Here is an 18,063-nt window from a genome sequence, read left to right as displayed (position 1 = left end):
TTATAACCCAATGTAATAATATACATTCATCTAATACATATCATAATATAAAATAATTGTTTTGTATCTTTTTGAAGAGAAGCTCTTTGTAATATATCTTCTCCATCTATTTTTAGCTCAATGAATGTATAAATTACATAAGAATGATGATATAGTACATTAAACAATATCATATATATTATTTGTGAAATAATATAAATGCATAATATATGAAAATTAATCAAATAAGGTGAACAACACACAGTACCAACATGTCTTTGCATCTTAATATGCATTAATCATAAAGCAAAGTTTGAAGTACATTAACTTGCAATATGTGATATTTATTTACGCTTTCTAAAGCGTACAATGTATACACGCTGGCACGTATACACTAACCGTAAATGATTACTCTTTTATATGTATCTACATATATTTGTAACATTAGAGGGGTAAAACACAGAATAAAAATAATTTCATTTTAACAATTGCTGTTACATTGCTTTATACAAGTTCAAAATCTTTAGGATAGGCAAGATATTTAAAGATTTTGAACTTTGATAAAAATTTCCTAATTAATAAATAATAATTAATTTTTTAATATTTCCCATGCATCGTCTTCAAGTTTTGAATCCCAGTTAGATGCATGATGGTCCGTACTAAAGTTGATTAATATTTCGTCTTTATCTTTTGATTTTCTTGCAACTGGTTTAGAATCTGTTATTTGGTTACTTTGTTTTGTCTCATTACCCCAATCCCATTCACAGTTGGAAAAATTTGCAGTTGATACATTGGTTCTAAAATAATTTAAAGTACAATTAATTTATGAAATTGCATTGATTATAATCATTTAAATTTAAAATGCTTATGTTTTATAATAGCTTCACTAGAACTACTATTAACTTACTTGGGCTGCGATGTTTTCATTAAAGATGTTTTTTCAGTGGAATGATGCTGGGTTATATCATTATTTTGATAAGTAGTGGAAGAACTTTGATAATGTTCCTTTGAGCAATATTGATTCTGTTCAACTGAATTTGTTCCTCCAATATCACCCCATCCTCTTCTCCCTAAATCTCCAACCTATTGAAAGATAATTAGGAAGTTTAATAATTAGTTAGTTTATGGATTTATTGTTTAATTACTTAATTGGCTTAAAGGAATTTAATTATTTAAAAAAGAAATAAAAATTTGCTCGTTCTAATACAATATTAATTACAATTAATTACATTATTAATTACAATATTAATTACAATTACAATAACATTTCATCCAAGAATTAAATTATCTAGTTAATAAGTACTATTAATCATCATTTTAATATACAGCTATCTACCTTAGCAGCTATACTATTAGCTTGAGTTCCAACTTCTTCCCAAAAAGTACCATCACGTACCTAGCGCAAACAAAATAAGACGGAAACGAAAAATTTAACTGAAAGTAATATATATTTCACTATACATAAACATAATGCTAAATACAAAATAAATAATCACTATTAACTTTCTTTTACCACTAAATTATAATTTAATAATTTATTTTACAATAAAAAACATAAGACAAATACGAATATAAGTATGCATATATCTATATGCAAATGTAAATAAATAGATATAAATACCTTTTGTATGGCTAACTCTCCAGTTCTAATGGCATTTTCTGTAGCTTTACTTGCTATTTTTGATGCTGATGAAGAAAGTATTGACCAGCCCTAGAAAAGTAAATGTTTACTGCAGATTTCATATATACCAACTGTACATGTTAATTATAATTAGTTATCTTAAGCATAATTACACTTGCTAAAGAGGATACTGCACTGTCAAAAAATTCTTGCGATGAACTCCTGGGTGGTGGATTCATTTGATAACCAAACCCTCCATATTTACCACCTTGACTAGGTGGAATATTACTTTAAAAATATTCATTAACTTTTGTATTATTTATATTTTATATATATTAATTACTATTACATATTTTATTAAAGTTATAAAACTAAAAATAATAAAATAAAATAATAATAATAATATTGATATAAAAAGTAAAACTTACTCTGGACGATTAGCATTTTCATTTTGTTTTCTTGCAAAAAAGGCTTCTGTCTGAGACTTACAGCTATTTGAATTAAAATTTTGGTAAGAATTTGATGTATCACTTTGATATGAAGAATACTCTTGTTGATTTTCTGAACACATTGAGGATTGAAAATCCTTAGCTGTGGATGTAGTTGGATTCCAGCTTTCTCCACGTGCCAATGTTGCAACCTAATTATTTATGTAACATAATATTCCATATTGTTTATTTTTTTAAAAAGACATTAAACATGAGTAAAGTTATGTTTCACGTACCATCACATTTACTTAAATAATTTATAGACTAATTTAAATAATTATTTCAAGGATATAAAATTATACATAACACATTGCATTTATTACTTCTCCTTACTATAATGTAATTAAGAAAAGTTTGGGAAAGTTTAAGAAAAGAATTGCTTATACATTGTAGTAAAAAGCACAAAATGTTATGATTAAAAGCGATATATTATATTTACCTTATCTCTATATAATGCTGCTGCTTTAGTATTATACTTTTGTGTTATTGACATATTATCGTTCCAATCCGGTTGTGATTCAAAAAATTCACGAGCATTCTTGTTTCCACCAATTCTCATTTTTTCTAACTCTGAGTCTTTCCATTTATCCATGGAAATGGATCTGACAAATGACAAATGAACACCAAGTCCTCTGTGTTTGCCTGAACATTCTAGACAAATCCATATACCATATGTGACAGAAACCCATTGAGGATTGTGAGTTCCACATTCAAAGCATTTCTGCAAAATAATAAAATTTAATTAACATATGGAATATTATGAAGAAAATAAAATTAATGAATTACATTGTTCTCATCTTTTGGCTTAAGCCCACTTAGAATTCTTCGAGTTCGTGGACTAGCCATTATCTCCAGTCGCTAAAACTCAAATAAAAAATCGAATCCAATATTTAATTTTTAAATTAAAAATCCACCATACTATACTTGTCGTTAATCCCTTGACGGTAGTAATCCCAATTTGTCATAGACGAATGAGCGAATGAAAAAAGCAATTCCGATATATATCAATTACTTGATATGTATTTTAAATTCTATCATATGAGTAAAATAATAGATATATCATTTATATACAACCAAATTGAACATAATGTCATAAAGTTTATGGAACTGATCATTTCATTGGATATTTCATCTCATATGAGAGGAGAGTACCAACAAAGCAATGAGCAATGACTAAAAATTCAAGTACGCGTGTTTCTAAAATATACCACAACCACTATGGAGCGCTTTATACCAACCACATTCTTTTATATTCAAAAATAATGGTAAAGTGAGATAAAGGTATTTTTATCGACCAAAAAAATTCTGCATCTATTAAATATTATTACTTTTAATTAACGTATATTGTTCATGTTCATGTAAATCCAAAAAAATATAGGTCGTAAAATGTACAAATTACAGAATAACAAACTTATAATTATTTCTTATTTTATTACAAAATATGTAAAAAATTATAAATTATAACAATTTGGATTATCCCTGCTTCTATGGAAGAAATGATTAAACTTATACACATGAAATTTTATGCAATATATCGTCTAGTTTTACCAATCAAATAATGCAACATTTATTTCATGTAAACGACGCTTACTTGTTGAAAGAGCGCATGCGCAACCCCACCCACTGTTCATGACAAATGCAACTTTTACTTCCGGTTGACTTCAGCTTCTGCACAAGGTTTTTTGGATTTAGCAGTATTCTTGCGTGGTGCTTCTGTTATCCTGCGTCATCCGTAATTTTTCACAGCTGCATTTGCACTTTGCAGTTCTATATCTCCCGGGGATATATTTTGTTTGTCGTATGTCCATCCAGAATCTTAACACATTCGGTAAATATAATATTTTCTATTTTGTAGTACTGATCATATTGTAGAAGATAGTTTTATCAAAATGGCGATGGCGTCTTTTGCTTGCATCATAGTACGCAATTAACATTTCTATCGTTTTCATTTTGAAAGTTGTTTGTTTCAGATGATGATTTATCAGTTAAATGAAAAATTTCTTAGTATTTAACATAATATTTGCTTTCTTTTGCAGACCCCTTTGCAGATGCAATCAAGGGTTCAGATGATGATGTCCAAGACGGTCTCGTGCATATAAGGATCCAGCAACGGAATGGTCGTAAGACCTTAACAACAGTACAAGGACTTTCATCTGAATATGACTTGAAGAAAATAGTGAGAGCATGTAAAAAGGTAACAAAATCATATTTACTATATGATTTTCGATAATTCACTTTTTTGTCAGTGTCAGATACCATGCTAAAAATAGAACTGATGCAAACAACTGTCCAGAGTTAAAATGTAATTGCATACATCATAAACATGTATCTGTAGTATGTGTGAAATTTTTCTAGAAAATTTATTTGACATTATTTTTTTATTGTATTTTTTGTTTAAATTTTTTATACAAAATAAGATAGTAGCATATTCTACATATTACATCTGTATTTAATAAATATGATTTTTAAATTCATCTTTTAGTCGCTTTTCACGTACATTATATGAAATAACATTTTAATTTACAAAATTAAAAAAATAATTGTTTTGCAAACGATTATAAATAATACAAAATTGTTTATATATATCTTTATTTACATAAAATTAAAGTTTTTAGTAAGTTTTGCAACATTTAATTATATTTCCCTTATCTTAAATATCTGCTTGCATGTATGCAATGAAAAGTTTCTATCAAGCTGATTTAGATATTACTTCATAATCTCAAATATAAATTTACTTACTAATAAAATATATAATCAAATTAGAATATTCAATTTAATTTATTAATAAAATTAAATTATTTATTAATAAAAAATAAATATTTGAAATAAAATAAGAATAGAGGGCAAAATAATGTTATTTTTAGGAGTTCGCCTGCAATGGGACAGTAATCGAACACCCGGAGTACGGAGAGGTGTTGCAGCTGCAGGGGGACCAGCGAGAAAATATATGCCAGTGGCTAACAAAGTCAGGTCTGGCCAAACCTGACCAACTTAAAGTCCATGGTTTTTAACCAACAAACATCCATGCCACTATCTAAGAACACTCCACCTTCATCAACACCTTATCATCTTAAATTATCTGTATCAGTCACTAATACTTGTTGATACATCGTGAGATATCCTATTATATACACATATATATTTCAATAAAAAATATATAACAGTAACGATATAGGCACAATATTCTAATCAGACATTTGTAAGATTGTAGGAAGCAATATTTTACAGCCTTATGTTAGGTGTAATCCACTAAACTCATCACGTTTTAAAGTAGTAGTGATAACTAATTAGTGATTTGAGAAAATACTTATACAAGGAATAGATACAAATAGCAACGGATGGATCTTCTTTTTGGGATTAGGTAGTATGTATCTCGGCGCTATAGACGTGTTCAGAGAAGAAAGGAGAGGGAGAAAGATATATATATAAAAAAATTATTTTAGACCCTAGATTGGCTTATTGTGTGTAACGCTGAATGCTTTGTTTTGTTTATACAGTAAGGTAACAGGCCTGGTTTTTACATTGTCGTTTCCAAGTTTTGTGCCTTTAATTCCATATTGATTGTATTATTTATTGAAAGGATCATCTTTAATTGTAATGGATTTATTTTGAGGGAGAATTGCCAATTTTTTTCTTTTTTTGAAACAGTATTGACAACATGAAAGCAATTGTTTTAGATAAGAATGTGGCTGTTCTAAATAAATGGTAATTCACCGCTATTTGGACTTTTTCCTATTTCCTTTTCATGTAATTTTAATGCTAAAACAACTTCGAATCATAAAATAAATATTACTTTATAAAATATACATCTTGAAATTAAAAATGAATATAAGAATTACATATTATTTCAGAAATTTCTTTATTAAATTCTTGATAACAGTTTAGATAGGATTACATTGATAAAAATTGAATTACGGTCTTAAATATAATTATGACCGTAATTCAATTAAATATAATTAATTAATGTTATCATTATATTAGAAAATGACTTTTTTTTCTTAATATTTTCATTAAGAATTGATCGTATAATACAGAGATTTGAAAATATATTAATAAAAACATAAAAAATTATTATATCAATATCATAGATGGGAAATAATTTATACTTATAGATTGTGTGTTTGTATATAATTAGCTCTGGATGCTTGTACATGTCTATACCTATATATATTTCTTTTTAATTATATGGGCGCGTCAGTGAGTACAATAGTTTTATACATATTAAGTTTAGGTTAAGTTCATATCTGCATATTTAATTAGATATTGGTAATAGAAAATAAGATAATTATAGTTATCTAACAAGACAATTTCTATATAAATCTATAGCTTATATAGTATATTAATATAAAATGATATAGAACTTTTCAAGTAATATTGTAAATGAATTCCTGCAAAATACTTTTAGAGATTTAAATTTACCGGGCAGATGCGAGTCATGGCAATTTAACCACCAGATATCACTATAGTCGAGCTACATACTTACGACCCACAATGCACCGAGCTACGGCATGTGCCTTTCTGTGTCGGCCATTTTGTAGTTTCCTTGAGAAATTGTGTTGAGTTGATTCATCTTCTCGGTAAGAATTTTATAAAATTCTAAAACGGCGCGACTCACATTGATCCAAATGATGTAGAGGATTGAGGGCAGATGCTTATGGCTAACTATTCATAGCTTGAGAACGAGGAATAAGGTTGCGTTTTTTGCGCACAACCGTGTGCGCTCACGGTACTTACACCCGAAGAACGAGCCAGTAAACGAAGCTGCTGAGAACACCTATTGATAAAGGCACATGGAATCTGGGATTGTTTCGGGATGAATGGTGATTTCGGTAACGATATACGATACGCATAAGTGTACTGTCCAAGTGGTTGTCACCATATCTGCGTGCGTGAACGTGTTGGCCCGGCCAACGTCTCGCTCTATATTTGGCTAATCACATCCAACATATTGCATATCTTGCCTTTTCAAAATTTTTACTTTTCATGCCGTAACCTTTCCCAAAGAACTATATCAGAAGGATACAATGTGACGTTTAAGTGTTAATGCTTGACGATTGCACATTGATATTGAACAAGATCAAATCTTAGCATGTGGCACGGTTTGTACGATCAACATTCAATTTTTACTTTCAACAAAATCAGTGAAAAATTTTTTATTAGAATTATGATTTTAAAACATGTTCCACGGTATTTCTCATTTTACATATAGAATCAAAAAGTAATTGTTCGAAAACAGTTGTTTTACGTGAACATCAAGAAATCTGGAGTCTGTTCTCTATTTTTATATTTATCGTTCCTTTATGGTTCGCCGAGATTTCATGTAAATAAATTTTGTATAATTTGAATTCGTCTATATATGTGCATTTAGATTGCACATACACGCCCGCGCGCGCGCGCGCACGCACACACACACACATCATACACGCGCAGACATGTACACATCATGAACACGAACTATGTGCTATTGAACATAAGCACGCGCGCGCGCATCATACGTGGGACACACATGCACATATACACCCATGTCTATGTATATATGGATTCATGTATGTATGTGTACAAATATATATGCATATAGGTACTACAAATGTATTACATCAGACTAGTGTATTATGCATATTACATAGTTTTAATCACATTTATGGAAAGTATTTCTCTCTATAACAAAATAATTTAATAGTTAAAATTTTAGTATCACATTTTGCAATTGTGTGGTTTAGGAAAATTATCGAAAATCTTATTTGAAATTGTTTTTTTTAAGAAATTGCTGTAATTATTTAATATGATTGCAAAATGACTTGATATGCACATGCTTAATAATGTAAATAAATACTATATCAGCTAATTTTTCAAGTGTAAAAGATCAAAAGGTCACTTTTCAAGGTTATTGATTTGTTTGCTTGTTTATGAAATATGAATCTAGTATTAATTAGGGTATAAAAATAGTAGAAGATATATTTTTCTGGTATTATTGTATTCATATTATAGTTATTTATCTAGTATGATCTGATACAATTTTGTTACTAATGTATTAATTGAATTAATGATATATATTTCATTATGGTTCTTAATTGATACAAATCTATTTTTGGTTTCTTAAAATTAAGATATAATTAAAAGTAATGGTCTTTATAAATAGAGTTAAAATCACTAATTAATTCAATTTTATATTCCATGTTATAATATGTAAGTATATCATGTACTGGACGTTAGTTGTTCTTATAATATATAGCAATATGTTATATATTTTTGTTACTAATTTCATTTTGTATTTTTCATAGGGTACGTGTACATGAATGGGGACATCGGGAAGCTCCCACCAGGGGCGGTCTATCCAGCCACCCCTGAACCTTTGGGTTCTGTTGGGGGTGCAATTGGAAGTACTGCATCCAATCTGGAATATAACATCATGAACGGAGTTCCAAGTGGAAATGAATTAATGTTGGAAGCAGCTGTTGGTAATTTGGAACCTACATTGCAACACGCTATTGGTATAGGGGGTGCAGCAGGTTACGGTCCAGTGGACGTTGCTCCCTTAGGTGATGTGCCAAATCAACCTGCTCCAATGGGTGACATATCAGCCCCTGGTATACCGTTGGAACAACTTAAACAAATGCTCTCTTCACAACTTGAATATTATTTCTCCAGGTAAGCTCTTAATCTCATGAAACTTATTATAACATTGTATAGAATTCTATTGATTACTACTAATTTAGTGACATATTATAATTATAATATGATTTTAGTTTTTTGCAAACTTTTATAAACAATATAGAATTATCACGTAATCTTTATATTGTATCTCCCTTTTTATTACATATATTTATTTTTTATCTGTACAAAGTATTTTAAAATTTGATCACAATTCAAATTTTAAAATAAAAGAATATAAGAATAAAGAATTAGTAGAGAATAAAAGAACAAAAGAATAACATTAGAGGACACTAATGAGTAATGTTTGATATAGTTATTACTTTTCTTATTTTTTTATTTATTTATTATACAACAATAGTACAAGATCTATTATATTTTGTTTTATCATACAACAGTTAATAACGTATACAATGAACATCAATTATTATAGAACATTCAACAATATATATATATTATTTGTATTCAGTAAATATATATTCTATTGTATTTTATTGTCTTTCTAGAGAAAACTTAGCTAATGATACATATTTATTATCACAAATGGATAATGATCAATATGTACCAATATGGACAGTAGCAAATTTCAACCAAGTGAAAAAATTGACAAAAGATATAAAACTTATAACGGAAGTTCTAAGAGAATCTCCAAATGTACAAGTTGATGAAGAAGGGCAGAAAGTAAGACCTAACCACAAACGATGTATTGTAATTCTTCGTGAAATACCAGATAATACGCCATTGGAAGATGTAAAGGTGAAACAGATATACATATTATTTTTTTTGTTATGTATGGAAAACAAACATTGATATAACATTTGATTACCTACAGGTGTTCCTTTCTAATCACAGATCATCAATGAAATAATGTTTTTGATTCCAGAATTTATTCTCTGGGGAAGGATGTCCAAGGTTTATTTCATGTGAATTTGCCCATAATAGTTCTTGGTACGTAACTTTTGAATCTGATGAAGATGCTCAAAAGGCCTACAGGTTTTTACGTGAGGAAGTTCGGGAATTTCAGGTACTATTCAATAAAGAAATAATTTATTTTTAATTTAATAAAAATTATAAAAGGCACTAAAACATATTACATAATCATACAAAATTGTAGTTATCCATTACTTGTGTCTATATAGCTTCATTTTATGTTTCAATAAATTCCAGTATATATTATATAATATATAATTAATAATATAAATCGAATTAAAGAAAAATATTTTCAAGATGTTATTTTAGTTTGGAACAATTAATAATTATAATGATTATTTGCTTGTATTAATTGCTTATAAACAAAATACGTTAGAAATATATGTAAGTTCTATTCAAAGTTCTTTTGTTTTATAATATTTAATGTTAATATTATTATGTATAATGTAGGGAAAGCCCATAATGGCTAGAATCAAAGCTAAACCAATGAATAGGCTACCAATCCCGGCAGTTGCTAGTGTGGGTGGTATTAAAAATGGTTATAGAACAACACCACCACCACCGCCTGTTTATGATCCAAATAGCTATACAGCTGGACAGCAACGCTTCCTTTATACAAATGGTACTACTATGCCACAAACTACAATGCCGCCATATGCCAATCAGGTTCATGTATATGTAAGTAGACAATATTTTATAAAAAATTCCAAGTTATATAATTAGATATATTTAAAAAATAATTCACTTATATTTTGAATATATCGTCATTTGCATTTTAATATTTACATATATTAATATATATGTTCCTCTTTTTTTAGTCTTCAATTAAATATTGCTTAATAGTACTTAAGTATTATTGAATATTAAAGCGTTCTTATGTTTAAATATTTCAAACTGCATTAGGTATTTAGATTTGAATAATTTTGTATACTCTTTGTAGCATCAACCATTTTATCCTCCTGGAATGATGCCTTGGGGACCTGCGAGTCCCGCTTACTTTGATATGTCAGGTGTTTTTATGAATGGTATTACACCACATAACACGTTTAAACCTCATAACAGATACAATCCTCGTCACAGGTATTGACATTAATAATTATTTTTAACAACGTAAATGTGATAGTGTTTTAAAAAAATAATTTCTTTACAAGTAATATTTACAAAAAATTATTTTATATATATATATATATATATACACACACACACAAATATATACATGTGATGCAGAAATAAACAAAGAAATGGATCTGAAAGGCCAGGCTTAATGGATGGTGGCGGTAATATGGTGCCAATGGGACGTACTTCACATCCGCCTATAAGTGGGGCACCAATATCTTTAGGAGCAACAGTTCCGACTTTTACTTCGAGCTTGCCTACGGTGAAGCCAGCTTCTTCTTCCTACCAGACCGGCACAAAGTTCCATTCCTCACATACAACTGTAGCAACTGGAGAGGCCCATTATAATAGCAATCATCCAAAAGGATCCCAAGAAAATGACGCGCAAATTCTGGATTCTGGAGTACAATTTCCGCGTCACCGTATGCATCGTAGGACCAAAGACCAAGAGTCATTATCAAAGGCTAATAGTAGCCCTTTACCGTCAATCAGAGAATCTACCCCGGCCAGTAATAATAACACACAATGCAACCGAGGGGTACAATTCGATTTGGAAGCTTCTGCTTTCCCTCCTCTTCCTGGCCTAGATGCTGATCTTGCAAAATCCCATAATGCTTCAGTAGAAACTGTTGGTACAGATTGTACGCAATCGCAGAATAGGCTTTCAGATGTAGTTAAAGGTACTGCAAAATTGAAAAGCGTCAAAGAAAAAGAACCTACAGGAACTTCACAACAATACCATCAACAACCAACAAGTAACAGCAGTAGGTCTGCAAGTCCAGGGTCAAGTGCTGGTGGTCATGCTGGTTTGCTAGAAGCTCCAACTGGTTCTAGCAGTACATCAACAACTACTTCCGTTGCATCTACAAATGTCAGCTCTAATGCTTCTGCTAGCAACAATGACTCCACAGACATCGCTCTCAGCACCATCACTCTCACTCCCCCGTCATCTCCTGATAAGTGAGTGTGCTTTCTTCTTATACACACATATGTACAACGTACATATACAGACACACACATACGTAATTATGTACATAAGTACATTTAACATGCATAGATACATACATTTATGTATTTGTATATGTATGACACATGTATAAAATACATAATACATATATATGCTTGTATATGTGCATACATAATCTGTGTATGTGCATGTGTGTAATAGAAGATATATTCTTCATTTATTGTAAAAGCAGGTAGTTGTTTAATTACATTTCTAAAGTATTGCTTATTATAAATTATTGTTAAAGTTCTTTAATATCTTTTAATGATACATTGCATATATTATGTATATATGTATAGATATACACACAGATATATACATACATATAAACATACGCACACATACACACATATACATCAAAATGACTTATATACAGGCAGTCACATAGAGCCTGAAAAGATTGCTAAGCTGTGTTTGATAGTGTTGGCTGCATTATATGCGTGCTATGCTCTGTATGGTGGATGTGTATTAGTGAAAGTTATATAGTCCACCTATATTTTCATATCACCTATATAAGAAGGAAAGGGAAAGTAGTTCTGTTCATGGTAGTTCATACTTTCAGTATAAGTTATATTCTGTTAATATGATACTGTAATAATGTTGAAGTTTCTGCTTATTTACTAATTCATAAATAGAATGGATAAAAGTAGTAAATTAATTACTCTGACAAAATAAGTAAGAATAATAAATACTAAAATATATATTTTATTTTTGGAAACTGACTTTATATTATGTTAATAATAAGTAGTCCATGTATTATATTTTAATTTGTCAATAATTAATAAAAGATACCAAAATATTTTGCAATTATTGTATTTTATTTTTAGCGATGTCTTATGAAATTTCTTAACAAACAAAAACAATTGCAGCTAATTGTTTTTTAATTTCCTCAAAAGTAAATTTACCTTTAGTGTTATTAGCATATGCCCACACATAACAATTTTGAAATTATGTAAAAAGTTTGTTTATTGTGCTATAATTTTTAAACTTTCCCTTTCTTAATTATGTTATACTCATACATAGAGCAGTAAGGAGTAGGTGTATTTTTCCTGAATTTACCATTATTTTACTCTCTATGGTGGTTAATTTTGTAGATGTGCTCAGTTATCCCAATTTGCCATTTATTTCTATTCATTACCACATCTTTTTCTCCATCGAGTGATAAGTTGTTTAATATTGTTTGGAATGCCTCGCTAGTATGGTTCTTTTTCAAATAAGAGCTGGTGCTCCACTCGATGAAAAAGTAAACTTTAATTTTAAAGCATAAAATGCTCAAAATCGAGGTATTCATTTGATACTAGGTAGTCAGAAGTTTTACCAGTCTTCTATGGTGATTAAATACGACACAATATTGCAATGCGTATGTATGCAAGAATGTATGCAGTAATCTGTGGTAGCACAATTTATATTTCTTGCCTGTATTACTGCGGCAAATGAACAATACATATGAACTATTATATTATTCAGGGTTCTTTAATACATGAGTTTGTTATTATTTTATTATTATTATTATCATTATTTTATTATTATTATTAATATTAATATTATTATCATTATTATTATTTTACCACTTTCATCATCTTCATTGATATCATCATTTTCACTATTATCATTACCTGTACCATTATTGATAGCACCATTGTCACTATAAACATCTTTGTTCTTATTACTAATATTATTATTACTGCTACTATTAATACTGCTAATGTAACTTCTAATACTATTATTATTTTTTGCTCTGTGACTATTAAAGTTATAATTATTAATATCAATATCATTTTTAGTAAATCATTTCTTTGGTATCCGTCACTATTATCATTTTCTCTATATCTTTTTTCTCTTCTTATTTTATAATCATAATTCATTATTATGATTATTTTTCTAATATCATAACAATTATCATTGTTATCAATGATTACTGTTGATATTGCTATTAGTCATGTAATATTTTTTTTCCGTAGTACTATCTTCCCTATAACTATTATCACTGTTATTACTATTATCATTGTCATTGTTATTGCTATTATCATTACTGCTATTGTTATTAATATTGGTACCACTTCTTTATTTATTATTATTATTATCAAAATTGTCTCTCCTCTCTCTCATGGTGTTTATCGTCACTGTTATGAAATTACCAGTATCATTGCCATTATTATGATGAACAATGTTATTATCATTCATTATTATTACTATTATTATTATTCATTACTATTACTACTACTACTATTACTACTATTTCTACTGCTACTGCAACTCTATTACTATTACTACTACTGCTGTTGCTACCATTACTACTACTATTGCTACTACTACTGCTACTACTATTATTTCTATTACTGCTCTTTTACTGTTACTATTACTATTACTACTACCACTACTCCCATTACTACTACTATTACTATTACAACTATTACTACTACTACCGCTACTGTTACTACCACTACTGCTACTGCTACTACTCATATTACTACTACTACTACTACTACTACTACTACTACTACTACTACTACTACTACTACTACTACTACTACTACTACTACTACTATTACTACTACTACTACACTACTACTACTACTACTACTACTATTACTACTACTACTACTACTAATACTACTACTACTACTATTACTACTACTACTACTACTAATACTACTACTACTACTACTACTACTATTATTATTATTATTATTATTATTATTATTATTATTATTATTATTATTATTATTATTATTATTATTATCCATTATTATAATATTATGTTATGTTATACTGTATTAGTATATTATATTATATTATATTACAATTATTAATTGTTCATTTTCAAGTTATTCTTAAAGACATTTCAATTAAATTCTTAATTTTTAAAATAAAGTTAAGCTGTAATATTCGGCACATGAGAATATAATAAAACGCATGGTTCATTATTAATGGATGACTATAGATTCATTGTCAGTGAAAGTAAATAAATGATGTGTATACTGGTTTGTTAAATAAGTGTTGCAATCTTGCAAGACCCATTCCCTTAACTATGTAGTAATAATATTTTTCTTTATCTCCCCCTTTTTTTTATTTTTTCTTTTTTTTGAATGAAATGTATATAATAGTGGCTGTCTTATATTCGTGCATGGTATTTTAAGGTGCACAGTTGTAATTATTTAATATGTATTGAATATATATCTATTATACTTATATATATGCACGTTCAGGTTTAGTCCTTTATTATTGAAATGCACCGCTGACAGATCTGTAAAGACTGACGATTCAAACATGGTGAATGGAGTGGACGAGGCTGTTTCAAATGCACACACAGTGGAAGATTCTGAACAAGTATCTAGGTGTGAATGTAATATCCCTACTGCCTCACAAAATTCCCAGTCACAAGTGGGAGGAACTTCTACTTTCCCTGTAGTAAGTATATCCTTTTCTTATATATAATTTGTACTCCTCCTTTTACAATATTAACTTTATGTTAATATACTCATATAGTATTACGGTTGGAAAAATAATAATGAAAGCCTAAAAATTATAAAAATGTCTTAGTAAAGTTATTTAGAAAAATATTATTATTTAAATATTTAATAATGTAATGCAACATTGATATATACATATTATATCATAAAAAATCTGGCTATAACTAATGAACGTTTTAATGAATGAAATAGATTTTATGGAAAGTACTAGTATTATCTTATTTATTATAAATTTTGTAATAATTTTGATATTAATATAACTTACAAAATTTTTTTTTATATGATTACAAACAAGATAAGATTTAATAAAAATTAACTTTTAAAGCTACATTATAAATGTTATTAATTATAAATTTTATAAATAGGAATGTTTTTTAATAAATAACTTTTAAACATCTTATTAATTGTATTTGCTACATTAATGCTTTTTATTATAGGATCTTACAAGACCGAGTTATGCTCAAGTAGCACAACACTGTCGCGAATTACCTTGTACAAAACATAAGACAGATGAAAGGGATGGAAATGTGTAAATCAATATGTGAGTAAACTTATCTTTTTTATGTTATTAGTTATCTATAATGTTTGTTTACATATACATACACACAAATTTAATTAAGATTTTAAATAACATGTATAGTTAAAGATGTAGTAAAGGAAGTACCTTTGCAGATACTACCGCAGTGAATTTCAATATTTAGCTGTTATTCTTCATCTGGATTATATGGATTATGTACCACTGCTTTTATCCTATATTGGATATAGTGGGTATGAAGAAAACTTTTTACATTGTACAGTGACTTCGCCTACAATGAATGTGGTATCAATTAACTATCATACAAAAATTGTTTGAAGAAACTCTAATTCGCTGCATATTTAAAAAAAAAAAATACGTTTGCTGGCAGGATAATACATTGTGTAGAAGAGTATTGTTAATGCTTTGGTTCTGTGATTTTGGAGGTACATATTTGTTAGCTTGTAAAAATGTTAAACTAAGGTATTAATCTTTTAATTCCTTTCTCCTCTCCCCTTTCATAGCACAGGGCCGTAACTGGGAAATGTTTATCTTTGTGCCAAACCTTGCTATGTGCGTACAGCTTAATGAATGTTCAGAGTGCAACGAAACTTATTCAGTAAATACAGAATTCTGATTAAAAAAACGAAAAAAAGAATGTAACTTTTAAAGCAGATAAATCATAAGGATGCTTGATTTGAAAAAATTAATTTGTTTTCTTGTAATTTTCTATATTTCATTTACATTATTTATAAATAAGATCTGCATTTTTCCAGAATATTAATGACAATTATAACAGATGACGTTAAAATATAAATAATTAATATACAAATGAAATATTTACCGTATCATCTGAGTTTTTGAAAATTTTGGGAAGTATTTGGAAAGTGTTTAAAAATTCAAAATGAAAACGAAACAAGGAAATGCGTTATTGGTGAGATATAAGGTATCTGTGGTCTCACTATCATTGCTTACAGTGATATGTATTAAATCATTCTAATGAGAAAAACATAAAAACCAATAAAATTTATTAAAACTGTTAAATCTATCGTAAGATCATACTAGTAAAGCTTTATTCTATTGTAATTATTATTAAAAAAAATATAAAACACTTTATAATTATTTTTTAAGTAACAAAGTCCGTTTAAACTAGAATTGTATGGTTTTGTATACGAACTAAAAGTTGACGCTGGTTTGTTATATTTTCATTATTATGTTTTTATACGTGCTTAATAATTAATATTTTTAAAAACAAATTATTATTAATAAAAAACACTTAATCTTTCATATTTATGCAGAATATTATAAAATGCTAAAAAATTACTTGTCTTACGATACTGTAACCGTTATATTATAAGACAGAAATACAAATTCGGTATATTTATTGATAAAATTATCAATAGTTTCTAAGACGTAATACACGTACAAGGAAAGAAAATAATATAACACAAGAAAATTAAATTAGAACATTAGTATATTTCTCTTTTTCTCCCTCTTTGACTTTAGAAAATATAACATTCCATGTTGCCTCAGGTACATTCTAGTCTCTACTAGAAGCTTTAAAATTTTTATTCCGAGTAAATCAGAAATAATAATAAGTTATCTACTGTTACTAATATTCTGGAAATAATATTAAATAGATTTTAGTTTTGTATTCATCTCAAATGGAAAAAAATTGTTATGACATGTTTAGGCACCTATTTACGGCACTGACTTTTCTTTTTAATATTACCGTTACATGAGATAACATACAATTTAGAATTATGCTTTGGCAAGTAATATAAGAGTTGTCAAAACCATGGTTTTTGAGCACACGTTTAAGTGCCTCAAAATGTTGTGTATATTACAGGAGCTTGGCTTTAGATGTTATATAATTACATGTACCTATACATTATAGTGAATAACGCATATGATATATTTGTTACTGATATGCGTACAAAAATTGAAATACTGAATATTAAAGGAAAACCAATCTCCTGAACTATAAAACAATTACCAACATGTATAATTATACTTTACATTTATAATACTGCCTTTTAATTTTTTATATCTGAATAGTCGCAATGTTGGATATACAGAAAAATTTATTGTCAACTGTAAATTTATCAAGATATTAATTGTTTCAGTTTAAATCGTGGTGCTGTAAACACTTTGCTTTAGTCTCAGTCTTGTAGCACAACTTATATTAATTGTATCTCAATGATACCTTCAACATTTAATGTAATTCAGTTGATTACATCAAGAAACAAGTACGGTATATTTAATACACACATATAAATATCTTT

At 28.3% G+C, this 18,063-nt stretch overlaps 3 protein-coding genes across 11 annotated transcripts; 2 read left to right on the top strand and 1 right to left on the bottom strand.

Annotated features, from left to right (window-relative positions):
- Positions 1-302: 302 nt before the first annotated feature.
- LOC126920018 (ADP-ribosylation factor GTPase-activating protein 1) lies at positions 303-3,280 on the bottom strand. 3 transcript variants are annotated; one of them, XM_050729869.1, is made up of 8 exons: positions 2,875-3,280; positions 2,528-2,809; positions 2,029-2,240; positions 1,774-1,873; positions 1,601-1,690; positions 1,316-1,375; positions 887-1,062; positions 303-776 (listed from the first exon to the last, which is right to left on the bottom strand). In XM_050729869.1, the coding sequence occupies exons 1-8, from the start codon at positions 2,932-2,934 to the stop codon at positions 569-571; spliced, it is 1,188 nt and encodes a 395-aa protein (XP_050585826.1). In that variant the 5' UTR covers positions 2,935-3,280; the 3' UTR covers positions 303-568. The 3 variants fall into 3 exon arrangements, with proteins under 3 accessions (XP_050585826.1, XP_050585825.1, XP_050585827.1); XM_050729868.1 differs by having other exon boundaries at positions 1,774-1,888; positions 2,875-3,277; XM_050729870.1 differs by lacking the exon at positions 1,316-1,375 and having other exon boundaries at positions 1,774-1,888; positions 2,875-3,277.
- A 456-nt stretch (positions 3,281-3,736) lies between these two features.
- LOC126920030 (eukaryotic translation initiation factor eIF1) lies at positions 3,737-5,807 on the top strand. The gene is made up of 3 exons (XM_050729892.1): positions 3,737-3,916; positions 4,125-4,282; positions 4,953-5,807. Exons 1-3 carry the CDS (start codon positions 3,889-3,891, stop codon positions 5,097-5,099), a joined length of 333 nt encoding a protein of 110 aa, XP_050585849.1. The 5' UTR covers positions 3,737-3,888; the 3' UTR covers positions 5,100-5,807.
- A 734-nt stretch (positions 5,808-6,541) lies between these two features.
- On the top strand, positions 6,542-16,256 carry LOC126920002 (la-related protein Larp4B). Of its 7 annotated transcripts, XM_050729798.1 has the most exons (11): positions 6,553-6,665; positions 6,761-6,917; positions 8,370-8,736; positions 9,246-9,495; positions 9,623-9,763; positions 10,120-10,347; positions 10,610-10,749; positions 10,897-11,745; positions 15,001-15,202; positions 15,702-15,805; positions 15,937-16,256. In XM_050729798.1, the coding sequence occupies exons 2-10, from the start codon at positions 6,902-6,904 to the stop codon at positions 15,795-15,797; spliced, it is 2,289 nt and encodes a 762-aa protein (XP_050585755.1). In that variant the 5' UTR covers positions 6,553-6,665; positions 6,761-6,901; the 3' UTR covers positions 15,798-15,805; positions 15,937-16,256. The 7 variants fall into 7 exon arrangements, with proteins under 7 accessions (XP_050585758.1, XP_050585755.1, XP_050585757.1 ...); XM_050729801.1 differs by lacking the exon at positions 6,761-6,917 and having other exon boundaries at positions 6,542-6,665; XM_050729800.1 differs by having other exon boundaries at positions 6,559-6,908.
- Positions 16,257-18,063: the final 1,807 nt, after the last annotated feature.

This window comes from Bombus affinis, chromosome 9 (assembly GCF_024516045.1).
Source record: "Bombus affinis isolate iyBomAffi1 chromosome 9, iyBomAffi1.2, whole genome shotgun sequence".
Taxonomy (NCBI): Eukaryota; Metazoa; Arthropoda; class Insecta; order Hymenoptera; family Apidae; genus Bombus; species Bombus affinis.
This window is presented reverse-complemented; position numbering and strand designations above follow the sequence as displayed.

Coding starts and splice junctions, on each gene's coding strand:
- LOC126920030 (XM_050729892.1), top strand. CDS start 3,889: ATGTCCATCCAGAATCTTAACACATTCG. Junction 3,917..4,124: donor CCAGAATCTTAACACATTCG/GTAAATATAATA, acceptor TTTCTTTTGCAG/ACCCCTTTGCAGATGCAATC. Junction 4,283..4,952: donor TAGTGAGAGCATGTAAAAAG/GTAACAAAATCA, acceptor TGTTATTTTTAG/GAGTTCGCCTGCAATGGGAC.
- LOC126920018 (XM_050729868.1), bottom strand. CDS start 2,934: ATGGCTAGTCCACGAACTCGAAGAATTCTAAGTGGGCTTAAGCCAAAA. Junction 2,241..2,527: donor CAGCATTATATAGAGATAAG/GTAAATATAATA, acceptor ATAAATAATTAG/GTTGCAACATTGGCACGTGG. Junction 1,889..2,028: donor GAAAATGCTAATCGTCCAGA/GTAAGTTTTACT, acceptor ATATTTTTAAAG/TAATATTCCACCTAGTCAAG.
- LOC126920002 (XM_050729798.1), top strand. Junction 8,737..9,245: donor CTTGAATATTATTTCTCCAG/GTAAGCTCTTAA, acceptor TTGTCTTTCTAG/AGAAAACTTAGCTAATGATA. Junction 10,750..10,896: donor AGATACAATCCTCGTCACAG/GTATTGACATTA, acceptor CATGTGATGCAG/AAATAAACAAAGAAATGGAT.